At 36.9% G+C, this 24,707-nt stretch overlaps 1 protein-coding gene across 9 annotated transcripts in view; it reads right to left on the bottom strand.

The window, feature by feature from the left end:
* Positions 1-704: 704 nt before the first annotated feature.
* MED23 (mediator complex subunit 23) overlaps positions 705-24,707 on the bottom strand; it is a 41,774-nt gene continuing 17,771 nt past the window's right edge. For 6 of the 9 annotated variants that reach the window (XM_027086299.1, XM_027086308.1, XM_027086317.1 and 3 more), the window contains 18 exons: positions 22,233-22,376; positions 20,437-20,582; positions 19,235-19,480; positions 17,460-17,602; positions 16,141-16,315; positions 15,296-15,459; positions 12,670-12,794; positions 11,421-11,626; positions 11,152-11,332; positions 10,027-10,197; positions 9,372-9,588; positions 7,257-7,493; positions 6,114-6,279; positions 5,482-5,554; positions 4,449-4,663; positions 3,667-3,787; positions 2,789-2,920; positions 705-1,141 (listed from right to left, as the gene is read on the bottom strand). In XM_027086299.1, coding sequence (XP_026942100.1) covers positions 974-1,141; positions 2,789-2,920; positions 3,667-3,787; positions 4,449-4,663; positions 5,482-5,554; positions 6,114-6,279; positions 7,257-7,493; positions 9,372-9,588; positions 10,027-10,197; positions 11,152-11,332; positions 11,421-11,626; positions 12,670-12,794; positions 15,296-15,459; positions 16,141-16,315; positions 17,460-17,602; positions 19,235-19,480; positions 20,437-20,582; positions 22,233-22,376 — 3,030 coding nt within the window. In that variant the 3' untranslated portion in view covers positions 705-973. Of the gene's footprint in view, positions 1,142-2,788; positions 2,921-3,666; positions 3,788-4,448; positions 4,664-5,481; positions 5,555-6,113; positions 6,280-7,256; positions 7,494-9,371; positions 9,589-10,026; positions 10,198-11,151; positions 11,333-11,420; positions 11,627-12,669; positions 12,795-15,295; positions 15,460-16,140; positions 16,316-17,459; positions 17,603-19,234; positions 19,481-20,436; positions 20,583-22,232; positions 22,377-24,707 lie in introns of those variants that run through there. The other 3 variants (XM_027086325.1, XM_027086336.1, XM_027086372.1) reach the window with 3 other exon arrangements.

The raw sequence follows: 24,707 nt of genomic DNA, 5'->3' as shown, positions 1-24,707 counted from the left end.
ATTTCTAGCTATGTTCTTTTCTTTTTTTTTTTTTTAAAGAAGATGTTGGGTGTAGGAGTTTAGTAATTTATTTATTTATTTTTGCTGTGTTGGGTCTTCGTTTCTGTGCGAGGGCTTTCTCTAGTTGTGGCAAGCGGGGGCCACTCTTCATCGCGGTGCGCGGGCCTCTCACTATCGCAGCCTCTCTTGTTGTGGAGCACGGGCTCCAGACGCACATGCTCAGTAGTTGTGGCTCACGGGCCTAGTTGTTCCGTGGCATGTGGGATCCTCCCAGACCAGGGCTCGAACCCATGTCCCCTGCATTATCAGGCAGTTTCTCAACCACTGCGCCACTAGGGAAGCCCTAGCTATGTTATTTTCTTACAAGACTTCCAACTCATTTCATATAGTAAGTTCAAGTCCATGGCAAAGGCAAAAACTTGCCAATCTACACTAGAAATATTAGCCCATTTACTTGGAAATCTATGATAAAAAATTTAAGCCATTTAAAAAAGAATATGAACCTATTTGCTCCAGTAATGCAATGAAACCTAGAGTCCTTTACTTGACAAAAATCTCTTATCCCAGATACACCAAAAGAGATTTATGTATAAAAGGATTTGTAAGAACTATTTTACGTGTGTGGTGCCTTTAAAACAGTGTATTTGAAGGCTGAATAAGTCATTAATACTAAAAAATAAAAACAATGGTCAAGATAGGAAAGATTGAGAGTACCTAGTAAAAGTCATTTAATCAGATATGTCCCCATTCCTAGGTAGCTCTAATACATTGTTGTGGATATGAACAACATGTAGCTTACTTTATCTCTTAGAGACAAAAACATAGGGAGATGGGAGTTGGAAGTCAACAGATTCACCATTTGAATCAGAATAAAACAATCTGAACATCACTGCCTCTGCTCCACCACTATGTAGCACGATCATGTTCAGATTTAATAGACTGAAGTCCGTTTTCACCACAGCACACCCTGACTTCACTGAGTCACTGGTAGAGACACTGGCACCTGATTAGACTGAGGTGCTGGAGACCCACTATTGATGGCTTGTGGAGGCACTGCAGCCGGTTCCATCTTGCTAATGTGAGTGATGAATCGAAGACGAAGTTTTAAAGCTGGTTTTAAATTACAGATAATCTTCTCTACCTAAAAAATGAAAACACATTAAAAAGTATTTTAACCAGAGAACTTCAATTTCCAACCTTTAAAGAAGCAATTTACACATATCCTGAGACAATAAACTAGGGAGTGGAACAGGTGGATGAGATGTTTCTCTGCATGTTTTGTGTTTTAACAAAAGCAGATAAAACTCCTTCTCTCTTACATGAGAAAAAACATGTGTTGTCCCTCACACACACATTATATATATATGTATATATGTGTATGTGCGTCTATCTATGTATGCATACACTTACAAAAACATACTCATTTACCTAGCTAGCCAGTCGTCCCACTGACGATAGCTAGTAGAGTTTACACTGGGAATTCTACATACCCACCAAGGGGATCATCCTTTTAAGATACCATCTTCACGTAAGGTATCACATAAGGGAAGCATAAAGCACGATTATATGTCGAAGTTCTCTGAATAACTTACGTTCATAACATTTATCTATAAAGCTAACTTTTTGGTTTTGATTTACACTTGAAATTCAAACTAAATAATATAAGATCTACTCTTACTTAAAAAACTTTAAAGAAATAAATACATCAAGCAGTTCCAGAGCTTTCTTAGCTTTACTCAGATGTTTTTGGATCTTACTAGGAAAGATCAGCCCATTAATAATTCTTCCTTTTTGTATTCCCCTTGTGTCAAAGTTCCTTAGGCCCAAATATAGGGAATATGCTAACGAGAACATTTCTGAATTGGTTCCCACGTGACAATCCCGCTGAGGCATGAAGGAGGCGACACCCTCCCCACCCCATGTCGCCAGCTCCAAGGAACGAAGCCCTCAGACTAGGAGTCATATGTTTACGTCTATCAATTTATGTTCCTTTCCCATTTTAGAGAGAAATAACATTGAAGTATGGAGGGGAGGTCACTTAATTCCACCTATCTGCCCTCTCTCCACCCTTCTCAAACAGCTGAGATCCTGGTTCCCACAGACAGGAAACTCAGTTATGATTTAAGGAGGACCCTTCCACTTTGAGACAGCTCTCCCAGGGAATGGCTCTTTATATGTTGAGTTACAACGTGCCTCCCTTTAACGCCACCAGTTTGAATACCTTTTAAAGTGACACAGAACAAATTTAATACCTATTCCAAATGGCAACGCCCAAATAGTAAGAATACAATTAATTCCCCAGGACTTTAAAAATTCAAGTTAAGCACCCCCAGTTCCTTCAAATACCCTTCATTAGTTATTCTCCTGACCCTCCCGGTTTTAGTCTTCTTGTCATGCTGCGATTTGTCTCACATCCTCACAGTGCACCCTAATCACTGTGGGGAGAACTAGGCCCTGCTTCACTTGTAACACAAGGCCTCTCTGATCTTTTCAGTAGCCATACCGTACTGTTTCTTCCTAATGAGTTTACTGTTAATAAACCCCCAGGTCTTTTTCAGATGTTTTGCTGCAAATATCAAGGGGAAAAGTGTGAGAAATTATAATAGGTATTTACTTTAACACTATGTCCAGAGTAATATGCCACGTAGCCTAAAAAGGTCTATTAACCTTGCCCCCTTAAAAGAAAAAAATTAACCAAAAACCCCACTCACCCAAACAAAAGTCTATCCGCCATATATTTAAGTTTTCTAAACTAAATGTCATTAAAAAATAATTAAAGTGAACTTACTTGCTCTTTTACACTGTCACCAGTAAACATGTACTTCATATGATACAGGAAGTCACAGATGGGATCCATGTAGTTTAAGTGGGTGCTACACTGGTCTACGTTCAGCAACATGTCATAAAATGCCACACCAATCTATTTAACAAATAATATAAAATTATTTAAATGGTAAGAAAATGGTTCAATAATTCAGCTTGATGCAGCTAGACTCCATTACAAGACTAGCACAGAGGATAACATGTTTGTTGAGGAACTGTCACTATCAGACAGACCTCTGTGCACATGGGTGATATGATACTGCCTGCATTTATAATGGAATCCAGAGTGCTACAAACTGCCTCCTAATAGAGCTTACATGCAACTTCTCTTGCTAATAGTATTCGCTTAAACTTAAGAGCTAGACAATCCCTTTTCTAGAAACGACCTCTCAATTGCTGGGATATCTGCAATCTCAGGGAGCCTTTATACTGGACCTTCTTAGTTCCATTTGGTGGCTCATACTTTAAGGGTCTACTCCTGGCTCATTTTCTTTTATCTATACTCTTGTTATAGGTGATTGACTTCAACCATTCCCATCATTTTAATGAATTCCTCTGTACTACAGAGAATGTTCTCAAATGCACTTCTCCGTCCTTAACTTTCTTCTCAACCTTGATGACAGATATTTCCCCCTGCATCTCCAGTTCAACACATCACACATCAAACTCGTTAGGCATACTAAGTTATGGGGACACTAAGGCCTCAAGAATTGCTCTTAGACCCCAGTAAAATGATTTTCCTACTAATGGTAATGATACGCAGTTTGAAAAACACTGGGAAAGAAATCTTAATATATCTTTTAGAACTTAATCTTATCACGGAAAACCCAGATTTTATTCTACCTCTATCATACATCGAGTTCTCTCTTGCTGAAATCTTTGTAAAAATGGTCCCACGAGATGGTACACGTAAAGCAACTGGAACTCAGTCTTCACTATAGGAAGAAGTACTTCAGTAAGAAACCTAAAATTTAAAAATAAAAATTTATTGTTACTTGAAATCAGTTGAATTGTTTGAACTTTGTTAATACAGCCTACCCGAGTATTTGCAAAATTTGTAATCTTCTTAAAAACGTTTCCTTTAATTTTGGTAACATTTTAAATTAATCTCACATCTCTCACTGGCCCTTATTTTCATTTGATTATTGAAATAAATTACTTCAGATTTAGAAGTCATTCCTAATAGTAAAATTACTGAATGACAGAATGAGAATTATTTGAAATAAAAAGAGAATAACCAACCTAATATAAAGGCCATTCTCAAGAAACATGAATCTAATTAATACCAATTATACAGTCAAAAAAAAAAAATCAGAAGATAGCCTAATATTAGTTATGCAGTTCCAAAGCCAACTTTGGGGATATATTCTGGAAAAAGAATGCATTTGACTAAGCCTCCCAAAATGGTAATGGAAAACAAGATACCAGATTGTTACTTGTACATACAAATTAATTTCATTCAAACAATTCCGAAATAAAGGAGGCTTCCTGATACCTAGAATCTACTTAAGACTTCTACTTCTAGGTTGTTCTATTGAATGAGATATATACCTCATGCATAAATGAGATTAAAAAACAAAAACAAAATGATAAATCAAATGTCTTTAAGAAATCATAATACCTACTTGGGAATGAGAGAAAGTTGCCCGATGCTAGAATGGTGCCACACCGCATGTGCCAGAGCTAACGTGTAGCTGCAGCTCATCTCAGAGTAGGACTGATGACAAGCAGTGAAATCAAAGAGGCGGAAAGGATAGCCGACCCACTCTGTCTCAGACGTCAGGCTGGGACTGCTGATAACACTCACAATTCGATCATGAAGGACGATCCAATACGGCTCCTTTAAAACCAGGAGAAAGCCTCGTGAAAAATAGCATTTACCCAGTATTCCACCCCATATCCAGTATTCTACTCCAAAGCTTAAAATAATAGCACTTTCTCATGTCCAGTTCATTTAGTATCTGATATTTACTACATGGTAAATTGACTTTGCCTATGTTTATTATACAGATAACACTGGTACACATTTGTAATTCATAACTATGTGTGTGTGTATATATATTTTGGAGGAGTGTAAGGAAAAAGTGATTCATAAAGGTGCATAAAAAACAAGTGTGGAAAAGAAAAAAACAAGTGTGGAAGCTCAGGTTTAGACAATATTACTGACATTCAAAGATGTCAGACAACTGTGTGGTGCTGACTAGACACGTGTGGAGGTCACAGAAGGGAGACTTCACATGGGCGGAGAAGTCATGGAAGACTTCACTGAAGAAGCAAGCCCTAAGCCAGCAGAGAATGAGTAAGCTTTAGAGAAGGTGACAGAAGGAATAAGGTTCTGATATATTCTCTTACATGGCAGAAGTACCTGAAACATGTCTCAACAAGCATTATTGCAGGAGCAAAGGCTCTAGATACATAACATGTTATGGGGGTTGAAAGTAGATCAGATTTTAATGGGAAAACTAAGGCTGCATAGGTAAGGTGGGACCAGAGATGCAGGGACCCATAAGTCAGGTAGATTTATTTAGATCTGATGCAAAATGCAAACAAAATAGTCACTGTAGATTTCTGAAGCAATAACAACGTGAAAGCTTAAAAAATATGAAACATTTCATTAACTGCATGACAAGCTTATACAAATCACAATGATTAACTCACTGGTAGGGCAGTGATGATCAATCCAATTGCATTCATCCATGCTGTAATGTTCTCTCTTGGCACTAAAGGCTGACTATTAGTGGGGAAAAAAGAATAAAAGAGTGAAATTATAAAAGTGACAATGGATCTTATTTTGAGAACATATATCATTTGGGGGGTGACAACTGACCTATTTCAATAAAACTACAATGGATTTTTAGCGAGTAAAAATATAAACAAAAGCTAAATAAGGCTTTTCTTCTTTTTTTGGTCGTCTCCTTTAACAATGGTTGCTGAGCTAAAAGACTATTTCACTTATGTATACTTCTTCTCCAATCATTATCCCCTACTTTACGTTGGTCTTTAAGAAGGGAATCTTGAAAGACTATCTTTAGTGAGAAGTTAACATTATTCCTAAATTAAATGTCAAACAGCTAATAAAGAGTAGAAGTGGGAACAAACCCAGGTCTTCTGACCCTGTTCAGGGCTCATTCCATTTCATCTATATTACAAAGACAAGATCTGGACCCAAAAGACAGCCACTATTCAATGTGCATTGGCCTTGGGAAAACAGGTTTGCCACACAGCTCCAAATAAAATATCATTCTCTACAAATAAACAATGAATCTTATTGCAGGAAACAGGATACACACCTTTTCAGGACAACATTTAGAAGAGCATTTCCAACATCTTGGCCTGAAACAGCCAAGGCCATGAGCTCCACACAAGTAACATGCAGTGCGTGGGCAGCGGGGTTGGGAAACTCATTGAATCTCCAGTCACAGTTTGGGAATGGACCAGGAGATTTGCCAGCCATTGGTGCAGATGATTAAAGCAATAACTATTTGATTATTTTGAGATTAAAGGCTCACATTTGTATAATGCTTCACAGTTTTCAAATGTTTCACATGTAAACATCTCATTCGATTACCAATTCATCTGATTATGAGGCCTCAAGAAGTGATTTATTGGAGAGCTTAAGAGGCAAACAATACAAACGAAATACAAATAAATTTGACATGACCGAAGTGTACTGATAGCAACCATGTGGTCAACCACAGGTATAAACAATTGGTCTTACATAAGTGGGCTCTTGTAATTGTGACATGATAGCTATAGATGCAACCAAGGTATCTGTAGGCTTTATCAACCTATTTTCTTTTAATAGTTATAGGAAAGTTAATAAGAACATTACTTTCTCATGAGTAATTCTTTTACTTCAGGAAATAATTCCTTGCATACGAAAAGAAATCATGCCCATTTATGTAAAATTGCTCTATCTAGTAAATAGTGGCATGATGTATAGACATATTAAGCACAGTGTGCTAATAATTTAAAACAACATAAAAGTGAAGAAATAAAAATACCAATATAGAATCTCTTTCACTAAAAAAAAAAAAATAAGGTTTTATTGTTATCTATTAATGTTTTAAAAAACATTCAGGGATTTATTTAAAGCAACAAAATTCTATGTTCTCCAGTGGCAAACAAGATGTATGTTCTATAACACATAGTACATTTATTTAGGAATAGGATTTTTTTCCTTTAAAACAGATCTCTTCTCTAAGGTCTTTTTTGAAATATAAATTTTAATGGAGTAAATTTCTGCCTATCTGGCATAATGCTGCTAATTTAAGGTTTCAAAACCTTCAAAACATTTCAAATAAAATGATCTTAAAAAATTGAAATCTTAGAATATATCAAAATCTTGGAATATTTAAAGACAATATATGTTCACACAAATCAACATATAGTTATTTCTGAAGTGTCTGGAAAAATCACAGTAAAAAGGATATTATCTACTAGTCTGCCAATCAATTTGCAATAGTAGGAGTCATCTGGGACCCAGGGATTGTCTTCTCGTGCATTCATAGCGCATTTCAGGTAAGTGTCACTTAGACACCAGCCCTGTGGTCGATTATCCTTGAGCGACCCAATGATTGCATGGACAAGTTTTCGTTTGAGACTTTCGCGATTTCTCAGGTGCATTTCATAATAGTGCAGAGTGTTATACAAATAGGTCACTGGACGATCTGCCAAATAGAAAACAGATCATTACAATGTTACCTGGTTACTGACAACTGTGAAAAACTAATCCTCATTTTCAAGATTACCAAAAAACAGCTCAGAAGGTTATAAAACGATTTCACATGTTGGGCAATTGCATACAATGAATATTTTTATTCTAGGACAACGCAGAAGGCTTCTAACAATATACACAGCTTATACTGAAGGATATTCATCACATTCTGACATAGCAATTCCAGTCCTGGAAATTTATCCTGCAAAAATGACTTATGTGTAAGCAATGTTGCTGCAGCCCTGTTTATACTAGCAAAAGATTAGAACAGTGTAAATGGTGAAAAACAGGGGACTGGTTAGGTCAATTATGGCATGTATGAAGCAGCTTTGTACGTACTGATACAAAATAATCAACCCTAATACATTATAAAGGTTAAAAAAAATAAGGTGCAGAACAATGTGTATATTACATAATATTTGTGAAAAAAAAAAAACTACCAACTCCAGAGTATTTAAGGTAGGATACACAGGAAATTGGTAATAGTGATTGCCAACAGGGAAAGAAACTGCCTAGCTGGAGGATAGGGATGGGACTAACTACTTTTCACTGCATCATGTGCATACATTACCCAATACAGAAGAAAAGCATTTTTTTTTTTTTTTTTTGGTGGTACACGGGCCTCTCACTGTTGTGGCCTCTCCCGTTGTGGAGCACAGGCTCCGGATGCGCAGGCTCAGCGGCCATGGCTCACGGGCCCAGCCGCTCTGCGGCATGTGGGAACTTCCCAGACCGGGGCACGAACCCGTGTCCCCTGCATCGGCAAGCGGACTCTCAACCACTGCACCACCAGGGAAGCCCCAAGAAAAGCATTTTTAAAGGAATGCTCCCTTGAACTTCATACCTACTCTGCAGTGCTAAAACGCAATTCAGACTTCTGCTTTGAAGGCAGACATCTCAGATCAAGGACTAAGAAAAACTGCCCCCAGATAAATACGCCCTGTCCCCACAGTGGCTGCTCCAGGACTTCTGCGCTCTGTCACTGACCTCACCATGCTCCAGTTACCAGGCTCAAAGCTTTAGAGTTGTCCTCGATTTCTTTCTTTTGATATTTTCCCCATAACTGGTCAATCAAGCCCAATTCCTACTTCCTTGACTATCTGTCCCTTCTTTCTCATTTTCAATGCCACCATACTTGTTTAGATGCTAATCATACACCTGAACGTCTTGACATAAGTCTTTGAAATGGCTTCCTCCTTCCAAGACATGCTGCGGCTAGAACTGGACTCACCTTTCTAAAAGAATGCTTTCCATACCATGACTTTACTCAGTAACTTCTAGTTAACTCTTGAATATCTGCAGGTTATAAAATCCTAACTTCTCAGCCTGGCATTTACGGTGATCTACCACCAGGTACAATTTGGCCCACTGTTTTCAAAATGCCTTGTTTTTTAACACCTCCATGATTTTTCCAAAGGATTCTTTCTGCTTATCATGCTCTCTTCTCCTTTCTCTTTATACAAATCACATACATCATAGTTCAAACACTATCCATCCAAGAAGCCTGCCAAGATCTGTTTAGCTCATAGTAACATTAGTCTGTTCTGAACTCATACTTCCCTCCTATACTGATTTGGTAATTAATCACACAATATATAAAATAAGGGATCTCTAGTATATTACTTTTTTTTGGCTATGATTTAACTATTGATATTTTTATGTTTTCTATTTTATACTTCATGGCATCATCACATAGCACTGCCCCTCAAAAACATTTTTATTAAAAATTATTAAAATAAAACCTTTAGAAGTACTATTACCCAAATGGTCATGCCCAGCTTAGTTTTGTCGATAGAGCTATTAGATGGAATTAAAATTTGAAAAAGCTCACCATGAAATTTATATAAGCCTCCCAGGTGATCTAGTAGAGTCTCCAATGACTTGGATACTGGGAGCAACTCTAAAAATCTGTGGATTACTATATCAAATACTGGAAGGAAACGGAGACACACATTTCCAAAATAGATGGGTAGATACGGAGACTGGATCGGCACAGGAGGATCGACCTGCTCTGCCAGGCCCTCAAAATAGAGCTTCTCCGGGTATTTCTGTGGAAGTGAGGAAATGGTAAATGTTTATGGGATCTTTTGTAATTTTCTTAAAAAAGGAGCTAAATAAACCTGTCATTTTTCGAAGAGTATGAAACTGTGTTTGTTCCTGCAATGCAATGAAATCTAGAGTCCTTTACTCACCAAAAATCTCTATTATCCCAAAGATATACCAAAAGAGATTTACATATGAAAGGATTGGTAATAACCTTTTCATTTTGTATTGTAAGTACCCATGTCTACTAAAACTGTAGTTTCAATTTATTCTTAACATTAGAGATACTCTAGAACCTTGAGAAAGTTTAGGGAGCTAATTCACTTCTATACAGACCAGAGAGAAAAGAGCAGAGCTGCAGAGAAAACAGCCAAGTCAATTAGCCAAATACCTAAAGTTTGGCCTTAAAAGGGATTAACTGAAGCACTAATTTTAATTAGTACCTTGTGATAATTCATGTGCTTGGTGTGCCAGTCATTCTGTAGCCAGTGTTCTGGGGAATTTTCCTTCACAAAGTCACTTACTCGATTTCTAAAATCATTTGGTTTGAGCAACAGCAACTGAATTATGAAATAACAAACCTGGGCTTCATTCCCTTCATGACTACGCATGGCCTTTGGAGAAGAACAGAAAAATTAAATGAAAATGCCCAACCTGTGCGAAAGCATGGCTCTAAAGAGTCTAAATTTGAAAACAGTAAAACTCACGATTATTAGAATTTCATTATATGTCTAGTCTACCCCAAAACAACTGTTCAGCATTCCTCCAACATATCTGACCATTTCTTGCCTATTTTTAGCTCTCACCTAGAATGTCCATCTTTATTTTTTGAAACTTAACCTACCTTTTAAGATCCACCACCCAGGTAGATGTAATCTCTCATTGTTGCCTGGCAATATTTTCCCTACACCTCTAACTTATCCTTTTATTTTACTGATTTATAAACTTACCTTATTTCCCTTACTAGACTATAACCATCTTTATATCTATGCTCTACAGCTAAGAGGTAAATGTTAGCCACTTAAGCTCCCTAAATATCACCACTATAGTATTAAAAAAAAATGTAGCATTGTCCAGCCTGGTTCAGTGATTTTTCTTAAAATTTGGCCTGAAATAGACATCAAATCAGGAGAAAAAACTGCTTGAGGAATACTGGGTGGCTATAAGAAACACTCAGTTATGACTATGGCTACCAAAGTGTACAGAAATGGTTATAAGTACTGAAAAAAGATTCAGTGACCTTTTACTACTTCCTGCCTCTAGTAGGAGCCTTTGAGAATCAACTCAGGGCATTACAAGGCCAGGACCACATCTGTCTTATTTACTTCTATACCTTCTGTGCATACGACACAGTAGATATTCAGTACATGCTTACTGAATGAATGAAGAAATTGGGGAATCTCTAGTTCCTTAGGGAATTGATAGCAATACTTGTTTTACAGTATAAATTTATTAAATCCTTAGAAACAACACAGAACAGATCAGCACAAGATCCATTAGCCATACACATCGATCCAAAAGAGAATGGGACTGCTTAGAAATCTGTTCTTAAGTAAATGTATTCTTACCAGGCAGAGAATTAATCTGTCCAATGTAACAATGTTGTACTTCCATACCATGTCATTAAGAATTTCAATGCATTTGTTGAGTTGCTGACCCCCAGCTGATGTAGAGAACTCATATACCAGGAAATCTGCAAATGTTCTCACATGGACTACCAAGGCCCTAGCTCCAATTCTCTCTAACACTCTGGAAAGCAGAGAGTAAAAAATAAATTGCATTGCTGTAGGGTATAATGGATTGCCAAATGGAATGTACATCTAGGTTTCTGGCTTACCTATAGCCAATCTGATTAATATGATCTGTTTCCAGGAGCATTTTCCAGAGAAGACAAAGGAAGAGAGGAGGAGAGCGTTGTGCAGAAAAGTGGGTAATGATGTCATTTTCATTCGTCATTGACTTCCACTTCCTATACTCCTCCTCCACGTTTTTTTTCAGATTAAAACGGCTTTCCTGAGGTACATTATTTTGTTTAAAGAATGCCTACAAGGAAGAACAGAAGTTTATTTCAATGGTTGTAGTAAAAAGGGCTATGGCTACGGAGTCAAGAAACCAGCTCCAGGCTTGACTCTAACACTAATAAATTCCAGGTCACCTCGAGCAGCTCAGTAATCAAGGCCTGAATTTCTATACTGGGAAAATACAAAGGCTTGATTGGATTATCTGTAAGATTTCTTTCCTAGATTTTCTAAACAGAAATTCCAAGCAAGCCTGAATTTCAAACTTTCTTCAATCATCTGTTGATACTTCTGCTCATCTTTGGAAAAAAAAAAGGAAAAGAAAAAGAAATTTAAGTACTCTTTGGTTACATATCTTAGTATATCTATAAGGAAAATCCATTACACTAGCCGAGTGATTCTCAGAGTATGGTCCCCAGACCATCCGTATCAGTGTTACCTGGGACCTGTAAGAAACGCAAATTCTCAGGCCTTATCCCAGACCTACTGAATCAGGAGCTCCGCAGCTGGGGTCCAGCAATCTTTAGCTAAACAAGCCCTCCAGGTGATTCTGATAAGTTTGAAAAGACCTACTGTTCCAGCCCTATTAAAAGTTACAGAAAACAGATGTTCATTATGCCTAAAATTTTCTCTGCGAAGTGGAAGACAGATGAGGTTTTCCTTTCTCCATATTATAAAAGCCAAGTTTATAGTTTTCTCTTTGTGTGATTTTAAAAAATCAGTCAAATGTACATGATGTGTATTCTGTGAAGCTCCATTACACTGTATTTCTCCCCATTGCTGTTCTATGAGAATTTTTCAGTTAATGTGTTAAATCTCACAAGATTCTAAAACTGTTCACTAGTAAGATGAAGCCGTAACAATTAAATTTTTAGAAACATATCCAGTCCTATAATAAGACAAGGAAAAAACTCAAGAGATTTTGGAAGCAATAGCAAGGATTTACAAAAAAAAGAAATAAAAGCTAATTTTCTCTGGGTATCATCAAAACTCTCTAGAATAACACAGTAAATGGGAAGAATGATTTCATATACTGTAGACTCAATATATAATTCAAGATGAAATTACCTGCAGTGGGCCTGGAAAACAACTAAGGGTGTGTGAAGCCCAATTATGAGGAGTAAAACTCATGATGGTCTGAAGGATGTCTTTACACCAAGTTCCCTGAATTGAATCAGAGCCTGTAAAAAAATCTAAACACAAGCAAACAAATGTAACCCAGATATAAAAGATCATGGCCACAATTCATAAAGGATTTCACAGAAAAGTCACAAGTATGTACACTCAGAGAATTTCACTGCAGTGCATTCACTACTTAACTAGTAATCACATCGGTAAATGTGAACATAACTAGTGAAAAGAAGACAAAAGACATTTGGTATCTTTTTTTTTTTTAATTACAGAGCACCACTGATAAAAGACTGGTACAGGCCCATCACGACTGCTCATTTAGTTCACTCTGACAATGAGGTATTAGCACTTTACTGAGCCAAGGAAATAGAATTAATAAAGTACCACGTATCTTTTCTGGTGGTTGAAACAGCTATAGACTATAACTCTCTAAACCAAAGAGGTTTATTTATGTAAAATAAGACAGTTTACACAAAGGTATTTGAGATTGCTAAATTCAATAACTATTTCTTTAAAATAGCCATTCTCGAAGTGTGGTCTGTAGACTCTGTGGGTCCCCAGTATCCTTTCAAGGATTCGATGAGGTCAATGCTATTGAAATAATAATAATACTAAGATATCATTGGCCATTTTACTGTGTTGAAATGTGCACTGATGGCACAAAAGCAATGGTGGGTAACACTGCCGGCCCTCAGAACAAATCAAACAGTGGCACCAAACAATACTAACAGCCACTGTAATCTTCACCACAAAACACTCTTAGCAGGAAAAAAAAAGTGCCATTTCACTTAAGAATATCCTTGATAAAGTAGTAAAAAAGATTGTATCTCAGCCCTTAAGTACATCTATTTGTAATATTGTGTGTGATAAAATGGAAGTACGCATAAGGTGTTCCACCTACACACCAAAGTATGATGGGTATCTTGAGGAAAAATACTTGTGCGATTGAGTACTGGGTCAAATTAGTTCTTTTTTTCAATGGAATTCCAATTTTACTTGAAAGAACATATAGTTTTCTGGATTTGGGCATTAGGCAGACATTTTCTTGAAAATTAACAAAGGGAGTCTGTCACTTCAAGAAGAACAAATGACTGCATCTTTTACCAATGATAAAATTTGACCTTTCAAGTGAAAATTAGAATTTTGGAAAACTTATATACACTACCACAAGCCTAATAGTTTTCCAAAACTTAAAGAATTTTTCTAATGAAATCTGTAGTGAGATTCAAAAATGTAATTTTCTTATACTACATAATGAAATGTGTCAACATTTACAAGCTCTATCTACAGAACTCAGCAAACCAATGTTTTCTAAAAAAACAATTCATGAATTTACAAAATATGCATGAACACAAAATCCATTAAATGTACAAAATAGACCAGTGGGTTATAAGGTAACAGAGTACGAAGAGTTCACTGATAGGACTTTGTATTCCATTTAAGAAACTATCAATTTTTCAATTTTGTGTGACATCAAACAATATTCATAATTAGCTGAAAATGCTATTAAAATACTCTTCCCCTTTCCATCTCCTACCTGTGTGAGGCCATTTCCTTTTTACTTACTTCTACTAAAATAACACTTGCAATAGATGAGATGTAGAAGCAAATAAAAGAATCCAGCAATGTTCCTTTACATCAGACATTAAAGAAAGATGCAAAGGGCTTCCCTGGTGGCACACTGGTTAAGCATCTGCCTGCCAATGCAGGGGACACGGGTTTGAGCCCTGGTCTGGAAGGATCCCACATGCCACAGAGCAACTAAGCCCGTGTGCCACAACTACTGAGCCTGTGCTCTAGAACCCACGAGCCACAATTACTGAGCCCACATGCCACAACTACTGAAGCCCAGTGCGCCTGGAGTCTGCTCCGCAACGGGAAGCCACCGCAATGAGGGCCGTGCACTGCAACGAAGAGTAGCCCCTGCTCACCACAACTAGAGAAAGCCCGCACACAGCAACAAAGACCCAATGCAGCCAAAAATAAACAAACAAACAAATAAATAAAAGCAGCTCTATAAAAAAAAAAAGAAAGATGCAAAACATGTAAAACAATGGTACTTCTCACTAAAGTTTTGTTTTGGAGACAACAGGGTTTATTTTTCATAAAAATTATATCATGTATGTTAACATGCAATAGGTTTATTACTGTTATTTTAAAATAAATCAAATATTTAAAAAACTCCTACTTTAATATCTGACAAAGTAAATATCATATATGTAATCCATATAACAGAAAATCTTTGGGAATTTCAATTATTATTATTATTTTTTAAGAGTATAAAGTGGTCCTGAGACCAAAAAGCTCAGGAACCATGACTTTAAAATGATGTTAGATGACCAAAAACTGATGTTCAACCTAGTTAAAATGGTAGTACACAGAGAAGAATTTACATTAATTACTAAAATGGTGAAGATATCAAAACAACAACTGGTTTTTTGGAAACAAGTGAGAAGAATCTTTTCAGTAGGTTACCCTGCCCCCTGCCCCTTAGTAGTCAGGAGGGACACAGCACACTCTGACTCATCTGTGTCTGTTGGTAGTGGCTGCATATTCACTGTACCTGTTACGTGAGTTGCTCTAGCTAAGGTCAATATCAAGGCGCGGTTCAGTTCTTCAGATTCCGCTGAAAGCACCGTTTTGGGATCGCTAAGGAAGCGTGTAAACTGTGGCTGTACCTCCGAGCTACCTAATGCTGTTATAAGCCTGAGTGCAGTGCTCTCAACACTGAAAAGTGGGAGAACAAAAACAATCATTAAAAGATTAAGCTGCAGATAACATCTCAGAACTACAGAATTAAATCTAATTCTAGGTTAATCACAACGGGAAAACATGCAAACTATAAATTTCCCTTCTTTGGTTAAAAACAAACAGACAAATGAACTCGTCTTTTGTGTGGGAATGAGCTTTGCTTAATTTGTTTTAAAAGCCCGACGTGCCAAATTTTACAGCAAAAACCAACTGACATTTTTACACATTTGAAAAAGATAGCTTGTAGCCTGCAGGACTAAAAAATTTCACCCGGATGCACAGCATTTCAAAAAGTACATCCTTTAAAATTTGAAATGTATTTTCACTTAGAGAAAATCAAAATGATGTGATACTTTAACCATAATCTGAAGTATATTTGAATCCAGTATTCTAAAGGGCTAAGTTAGAATACAATGTCAAAGGTCTTGGAAGTACTTGTTCTCAGTCCGAAGATCCCTAGGCAATAATTCAACTATCTTACTAGGTTTCTATTTAAAAACACTGGACTCTACTTCTTCTATACTGGAAATAAAACACTCCAGAAGCCCTGGAGTTTTATGACAGTGAATAAAAATACTGTGAGGTAATGGATTAAGTTCCCCATCTCCAACAAAGTTTCTAATAAATCCAAGGAAAGACAGTCTCCAATGAGCTCACCAGAGATGGAGCTGGTTCTGGTTGGTTTGTGCAACTGCAGCCAAAGTATGAAGATGACTCAGGAGCTGAACTCTGTAATGAGGCTGAATGTGGTGCATCCGGTAGCTGAACATCTCAAGAAGCGTGTGCAAGATCCCCCAGGCATGAGACTTGAAAACAGTTGGCAAAAGCTGACCTTGAGGAACAAGACAGTTTAAGGCACCAATCAGTAACAGCTATGTATTAAAAGATACCTGAAGAAAAGTCACACTGAATAAAATCCATGCAAAGACTCTGATCATGAACACACACACATACAAACATACAGATACACATGCACACATATATACTCATATATTTTCCAAATCTTCTCCATAATTTGTACTTTAATTTTAAGGAAGAAAATCCAGATCCTAATTTTTGGGTTGCCCAAAAAGTTCGTTCGAGTTTTTCTGTTACAAAACGAACTTTCTGGCCAACCCAACAATAACAACTTTGCTTTTTTTTTTCTGGAATTTGACAAATGATACTCAAGTTCATCTGGAAAGGTAAAATAAGAGCGACGATATGGAAAAAAATTACTCTAACCTTCCTCACTTCTTTATTTTTATTTAGTTATCTTTTAAATTACTTTCATAACGTTACTGTTCCCAACCTTTTGAAGCATGAGGATCACTTTCTAATACACAAATTGCATCACACCCCCTCCTCCCTGCTAATAAAGTTTAATTTGACTTTCAGTTATCTGGAAAAAAGAGTAACCATGGTTAAAATGATACTGTATTAATAAAAAGTTAAAATTACCCCAAATCAGAAAAACACTTCCATATTAGAAAATATCTATTATTTAGAACTGCATAACAACCAACAGACGTCGTACAATGTCTTCTGCAATGCAGGAACATCCCCTGCCTATTGCCAGTCAGACTTGGTACTCATTGCTGCCCCGGGCAAACCAGAAAGAGAGGCAAATGGGACCGCTGGTTTTTATATGAGTACAGGCATCATGTCTGTCCTGCTCACTGCATCCCAAGCACCTAGCACAATTACACGCCCCCCCTTTCTTAACCATAACTTTACTTTAAAACATGCATCCCACTCCCTTGACCCTCTGTGAGGGTCTATCCCTCTTTTTTGTTTTATTTTTCTCTGTAAGGTTCATCACCTGACATATTCCATATTTCGATTATTTACATTTTTTGTCTGTCTTCCTCATTTAGCAGGTAATCTCTACGATGGCAGTGATTTCTGTACACTGCTATATCCCTAGCAACTAGAAAAGTATACGTTGAATGAATGGAAGCGTTAATGGTTAAAAACACCAGAAAGTCCTGTCTTACTGATAAATCCTTTGATGCCCAAAGACTCTATTTCCATATAGACCAATAAACGGCTGTACGTTTCCACTAGGGCTGGAGCCAAGGCCACACTGGACTTTGCATGAGCAAGTTTTATCACTCTGGTAGCAATGCTGTGGATAAGGCTGAGGAGAAACAACATATTAAAATAAAAGAAAATAAAAATTCATTACTTTTGACATAAACACAGGAATTATTCTACTTATTGAGAACTTGGTATAAATCTGAACTTAAATATATGAACTGAATCAGCTCTGTTTTAATCGTTTAGGTTGTACAGGACACATGGTAGTGACGCACTGTACAACCTGAGACTAATTCTGGTTTCCACGCTGCTTTCAATGTGCCTCAGGATCTCTCTGCTCACGGAAAAGCAAAATTTGGGTACAACTCATGTACCCAACTCAAAATTTGGGTACATGCTCGAATGGTTTTAGGCTGTTTCTTTTTCAAATATGTAACTAAAGCCATTTAAGAAATTAACTTTTGTTACAGAATTACTTAACAAATCACTGGTAAGACCCAAATATTAGGTACTAAAGGGACTTTCCTCTATTTTGTCACATATGCCAGTAAAGCGCTTGTATAATTCTAGCACAATGTTAACCATTTGAAAAAGAGCATGGTTTTTCTAGAATCAATGACCCCCCACCTGGAGGTCCACACATACATTCTCTTTGACCTAGGCAGTGTTTGAAGTTTGAGCCAACACTTAATGGTTGAGAGTCTAGAAATAAAAGCCCTTTCCAAAAAAAACAAGAACTAGATACACTAATGTTCATTCTTACATTGCAGAAATTAGCACAAGTGGCAGCACCATTAAGTTGAGCCCCTCCCGCTCCAGTCAGCCTCAACCCCTCTATACACGCAGGCTTCCGTGCACACTATTACCTGTCTCGTCTTCACGCAGCCCCAGGCAGGCATCACTCACTTACATTATCAGCTTGGCTCCTATGGGCACTTGAGGTTCTAGAATCACACCCAACACAGCCCTTTCTGTCTTTTAGAAACCATAAATGTCAATTCTAAAAGCACTCTTATGTACAGTCAACATAGGAAAGATATTACAGTTTTTGCATCCCTGGACTCAGCAATTCTACTTCCAGCAAATTATTTGATAAAAATGGAATTATGGATAGGTGCAAAGACAGCCAGAAAGGTGCAAAGACAGCCAGAAAGGTGCAAAGACAGCCAGAAAGATAATCTTCATAGCCATCTTTATAACACTGAGACACTGCAATCTCAGTATCCAACTATGTGGAACTGACTAAAGAATCATACATAGACACACAAAAGACTTCTTTGTAGCAATTAAAACATGTTCCTGAAGAGCACTAGATCTAAAAACATGTTTAATTAAAAAAAACCAAAAAACAGGTGTGTAATAGATTATGTGAGAAAAAGGTGGTTATAAAATAGTACTGTAGTTAAGAACACATTTTGAAAAAACAAAAATACCCCCTATAAATTCATATATTTATACATAGAAAAAAGACTCAAAACATATATATAAATATAGTTTTACAATGCTTATTTCTTATGGAGGGATTATAGCAATTATTTTCATTTTCTTTGGGTTTATTTGTATATTCTAGAATTCCTATAATAAACAATACCATTTTTGTAATAAAATAAACCTAAAGGTTTTTTAAAATATACCTGGCCATAAAATATACACACATAATCATGAAATCAAGTCTTTGCTGCGCTGATATCAATTCCCTGGCATAGGATGAAATAAATAAGAAAGAACATACCTCATTTTGGCATGAACTGTCAGTGAATCCAGGAGGTTCATTGGTAAGGGAGTAATAGATCCTGAAGCCAAACAGCTCGTTCCAGGAAGAGGTATCCTCATAATTCCATTTCCATAAATAGTTTCTACCAGAGCTCCCATGGGTAATGTAAAACATTCTGAATTTGTAGAGTATGCATTACACAGCAGGGCGATCTTATAGTCATTCATCTGTAAACTTTTATTTCTAAGACTCTGCTGTAGGAACCTAAAATTTCAAGTTCCATTCAACAGAAAAAAAATGCAAATAATTTCTAGAAAGGTAATTTGCATTTCTAAAAAAGTTTAATTTCATGCAACTATATATTTATTCCTATAGGTATTATAGTTTCTGCCCAAAACATAGTGTTAACACATATAAAAGACTGAGATGCATTTCAGAAAGAATGTAATGATAAGTGAACACTGAATGGTTGTTAAGTATGTACTATATATACTGTACAAAGATTCAGATAATGAAGAAATAACTCACAGATTCATGAACTAGTCTTCTACTTATCTATTTGCTTAAGTACAATAATATACCTTCATTACAGATGTCACTAAGAAAAAATGGTTAAGGGTTACCTCATAAAAATGAAAGCCAAATGAAATGTGAAGTCTGACTACCCTACAGTCTCCTCTGAAGAGACCTGACAGTCCTTTTCAGAAGTTCAGCTATTCCTAACACCCTTGACGGAAGCCCAGTCCTATCTAAAAGAGGGCATCTTCTTTGAGTAATCGCAGCTTTGGAAATGATGTAAGGGAGCATGCCAGCCAGATCAGCTCAATCAATCCTGGCAGCCCAGGGAGTGAAAGATATCCCAGTCAGATCATGCTCAAGTTCCAAGTACTTAAACAATTTTGAAACATTTTCACATAGTTTTGGAAATTAAGTATTTTAACTAAGGTAAAACATGTAAAAGCGTAGACCTGAAAATTTAAAAAAAAAATATATATATATCTCCACATACATATAAACAGGCTTGGTTAATCTTCTAGTTGCTTTCTGCTGCAACTGATCAGGTTCCCTTAGTTATAACGTACACATTAAATATTTACCCTTACCTCTAGTGGATGTGGGAAGATTTCCATACTTCACATAAATACTGAGACCAATATTAGTCTACAACCCACTATTTATTAAATTAAAAAAAATGAACTGTCAAGCTACAAACAACTTACTCATGGTGAAGCTTTAGGGAATGAGGTATTGGAATCTGTAGCTTGGAGTTGTCATTCTGGGCTTTTCTATTGAGGTGAATCCAAATGCAGGTCATTGCAAAGGCATGAGTTGACTGGGGTTTGTTAATGTCAGGAACTGGGATAAACTAGAAAAGAACAATTTAAATATAAGAAAGAGTACAATTAACTAATTATATATATTTTAGTAATCCATTTCTGCTGTATCTCATAATTTAGCTCCAACTGTCCTTTGACTGTTCAATAACACAAATCAGAAGATCTAACAGCTATCAAATATTGAAACTACTACAAGATTGTTTTTACTTGCCAAGAAAATAACTGAAATCCACAGGTGCTTAGTCAAGCTTTTCCTACTGCCACAAAGCATTCATAATCATTAAATTTTTATTCTTGGACTCCCCTGGTGGCACAGTGGTTAAGAATCTGCCTGCCAGTGCAGGAGACCCAGGTTCGAGCCCTGGTCCAGCAAGAACCCACATGCCACGGAGCAACTAAGCCCGTGTGCCACAACTACTGAGCCTGCACTCTAGAGACCGCGAGCCACAACTACTGAAGCCCGCATGCCTAGAGCCCGTGCTCCACAGCAAGAGAAGCCACCGCAACGAGAAGCCTGCGCACTGCAACAGAGTGGAGCCCCCGCTCGCCACAACTAGAGAAAGCCCGCGTGCAGCAATGAAGACCCAATGAAGCCAAAAATAAATAATCAAATAAATTTATTAAAAAAAGTTTTATTCTTTAAAAATTAAACACATCATTATGAAAAAAATTAATCACATCATTATCTTACTGAGTGTGATAAATATGAATACAGAGTTTCTAAAAGTCACATATATGCTTTCCAAGAACATATAAGAGACATGCAATCTAAATGAGTAACATAAAACATATTGTTGATTGATGGGTGAAATGACACGGATGTCTGGAATTTGCTTTAAAATCATCGGCATTAATAAAAAAGATGAGGAAAGAAGATGAAATAAGAATATTTCTTGGACTTCCCTGGTGGCACAGTGGTTAAGAATCCACCTGCCATTGCAGAGGACACGGGTTCGATCCCTGGTCTGGGAAGATCCCACATGCTGCAGAGCAAATAAGCTCGCGTGCTGCAACTACTGAAGCCTGTGCACCTAGAGCCTGTGCTCTGCAGCAAAGAGAAGCCACTGCAATGAGAAGTCCACACACAGCAATGAAGACCCAACGGAGCCAAAAAAAAAAAAAAAAAAAATTCTTGGTGATGGGACAGGAGTGTCTTTTTCTATTTACTCTACATTTCTTAGTGCATTTAAAAATTTCCATAATAAAATGTTTCTAAAAAATGACAATCATCAATATATACCATATTTTACTCAAATACTTTATATAATAAAACACTAGTGTGACACACTCAATTGGCAAACAACCAAAAAAACCATATTAACAGATACTGATATTATGTGGTCATTCAACTGTGTATAGATTAAAACAGTTTCATGCTTTTAAAAATTGTAACCCTGTTTAGAAGGTAGAGAAAGAGCTTGTCATATTAGATGTTCAACTGTGATTTAAGATAAACTTCAAAAATAATCTAGTTCAATTTCGTCACTTTATACAGGAGTAAACTAATGTTAAGAAAAACCGAATGTCTATCCCATGATCACAGCAATCACAAAAACTGGGAAAAGAACCGTGTTTCCAGCTTTCAAGTCCAGTGCTCTTTTCACAAAATCACACTAAAATCCTTAAACATAAATTAGACATAATTCTAATCACATTGTTAACTATTTAGTAAAACTTACTTCTTTTTCTGGGTACAGAAGGTCAAAGAGCTTCATGACAGGGAGAAAATCAGCTAGTGCATTTTTCTGAATACTTCCAGAAATGAATTGCAAGAGAACCCACATCAGATGATCTCTGCCTTTAATCAGTCCTCGCCCTGCTAACTGTAAAAAATGTTTAAATACAAATCTACACAGCCAGTTAAAGAAACAGATACAGTAAAGTTTAAAGAAAAAAGAAAGAGAGAGAAACCTTGTTCTCAGAAAGTTAGCATCTTTTTTTTTAAACATCTTTATTGGAGTATAATTGCTTTACAGTGGTGTGTTAGTTTCTGCTTTATAACCAAGTGAATCAGGTATACATATACATATGTTCCCATATCTCTTCCCTCTTGCGCCTCCCTCCCTCCCACCCTCCCTATCCCACCCCTCCAGGCGGTCACAAAGCACCGAGCTGATTTCCCTGAGCCATGCGGCTGCTTCCCACTAGCTATCTACCTTACGTTTGGTAGTGTGTATATGTCCATGCCTCTCTCTCGCTTTGTCCCAGCTTACCCTTCCCCCTCCCCATATCCTCAAGTCCATTCTCTAGTAGGTCTGTGTCTTTATTCCTGTCTTACCCCTAGGCTCTTCATGACATTTTTTTTTCTTAAATTCCATATATATGTGTTAGCATACGGTATTTGTCTTTCTCTTTCTGACTTACTTCACTCTGTATGACAGACTCTGGGTCTATCCACCTCATTACAAATAACTCAATTTCATTCTTTTTATGGCTGAGTAATATTCCATTGTATATATGCGCCACATCTTTATCCATTCATCCGATGATGGACACTTAGGTTGTTTCCATCTCTGGGCTATTGTAAATAGAGCTGCAATGAACATTTTGGTACATGACTCTTTTTGAATTATGGTTTTCTTAGGGTACATGCCCAGTAGTGGGATTGCTGGGTCATATGGTAGTTCTATTTGTATTTTTTTAAGGAAGCTCCATACTGTTCTCCATAGTGGCTGTATCAATTTACATTCCCACCAACAGTGCAAGAGGGTTCCCTTTTTCCACACCCTCTCCAGCATTTATTGTTTCTAGATTTTTTGATGATGGCCATTCTGACTGGTGTGAGATGATATCTCATTGTAGTTTTGATTTGCATTTCTCTAATGATTAATGATGTTGAGCATTCTTTCATGTGTTTGTTGGCAGTCTGTATATCTTCTTTGGAGAAATGTCTATTTAGGTCTTCTGCCCATTTTTGGATTGGGTTGTTTTTTTGTTATTGAGCTGCATGAGCTGCTTATAAATTTTGGAGATTAATCCTTTGTCAGTTGCTTCATTTGCAAATATTTTCTCCCATTCTGAGGGTTGTCTTTTGGTCTTGTTTATGGTTCCCTTTGCTGTGCAAAAGCTTTGAAGTTTCATTAGGTCCCATTTGTCTATTTTTGTTTTTATTTCCATTTCTCTAGGAGGTGGGTCAGAAAGGATCTTGCTGTGATTTATAACATCTAACTTTTACATTTACTAATTACTTTTTCTCCACTCAAGGCACACCCAGCAAAGCCTTTTAAATTATTTTAATATTATATGTTTTCTCCCTGACCTCCAAAACAACTATGCGTATCAAAAATTAAATGTTTTAAAACATGATTAAGTCGATAATGTATGCATGAGAATCAAGTTTAATTTTGGAATATTACGAAAAATATTTCATCAAAACACGAGTACTTTATTATACCAAAAGGATGAAATTTATTGTTTTTACTCCTCAAGGACTGGTTATCCAACACAACTGGTTTCCTGTATAGATTATAACAGAAACCAGTGGTGGTGATCGGGGTGGTGGGTAAGTGGTGGTTGAAAGGATTTTAACAACACTTATGAAAATATTTCTCCCAAATAATCTAGACTATCAAGATGCTATAGATACAACAACACTATTTTATTCCCATTCAATGTGTCCAAAGCTTTATGCCTAAAACCAACCCTTTCCACAACTTACTCTTCCACTCGTATTCCCTGTTTCGGATTCATTGTTCTACTCTTTCATTCACCTGTCTAAGCAGAAACCAGTGAGTGATCCTAGATTCCGTTACTCCCTGTCACCTATCGTCACCAAGTCGTATTCACCTCCCAGCATACCGGGTTTCTGGCTCCTCCTCTCTGTCCTGGTTTAGGTCTTCAGCATCTCTCACCCGGACCACTGCAACAGCTCCCTTACTAATTTCTTTGCTTCTGATTTTGGCTCCATTCATCTCTACATCACTGTCTTCCTACATGTGGTCATTAGCAGTAATTTTTCCAACTTGTATATGATGATGTCATTCCCTTCCTCATTTGCTTCCCAAAGTAAATTTAACTCAGAACAAACACAGGGTCATGTAAAGTTCTCCATGTCTGGCCTTACCTTCCTGCTTTCTTCATCTCACCAACACTTTCCCTTTTACATTTTCCTTTCCAGCTATCACACACTTTTGTCCCTTTCCAAATGACCATCT

This window comes from Aethalodelphis obliquidens, unplaced genomic scaffold, assembly GCF_003676395.1.
Source record: "Aethalodelphis obliquidens isolate GAN/ISIS:26980383/991018 unplaced genomic scaffold, ASM367639v1 scaffold3, whole genome shotgun sequence".
In the NCBI taxonomy this organism is placed as follows: Eukaryota; Metazoa; Chordata; class Mammalia; order Artiodactyla; family Delphinidae; genus Aethalodelphis; species Aethalodelphis obliquidens.
This window is presented reverse-complemented; position numbering and strand designations above follow the sequence as displayed.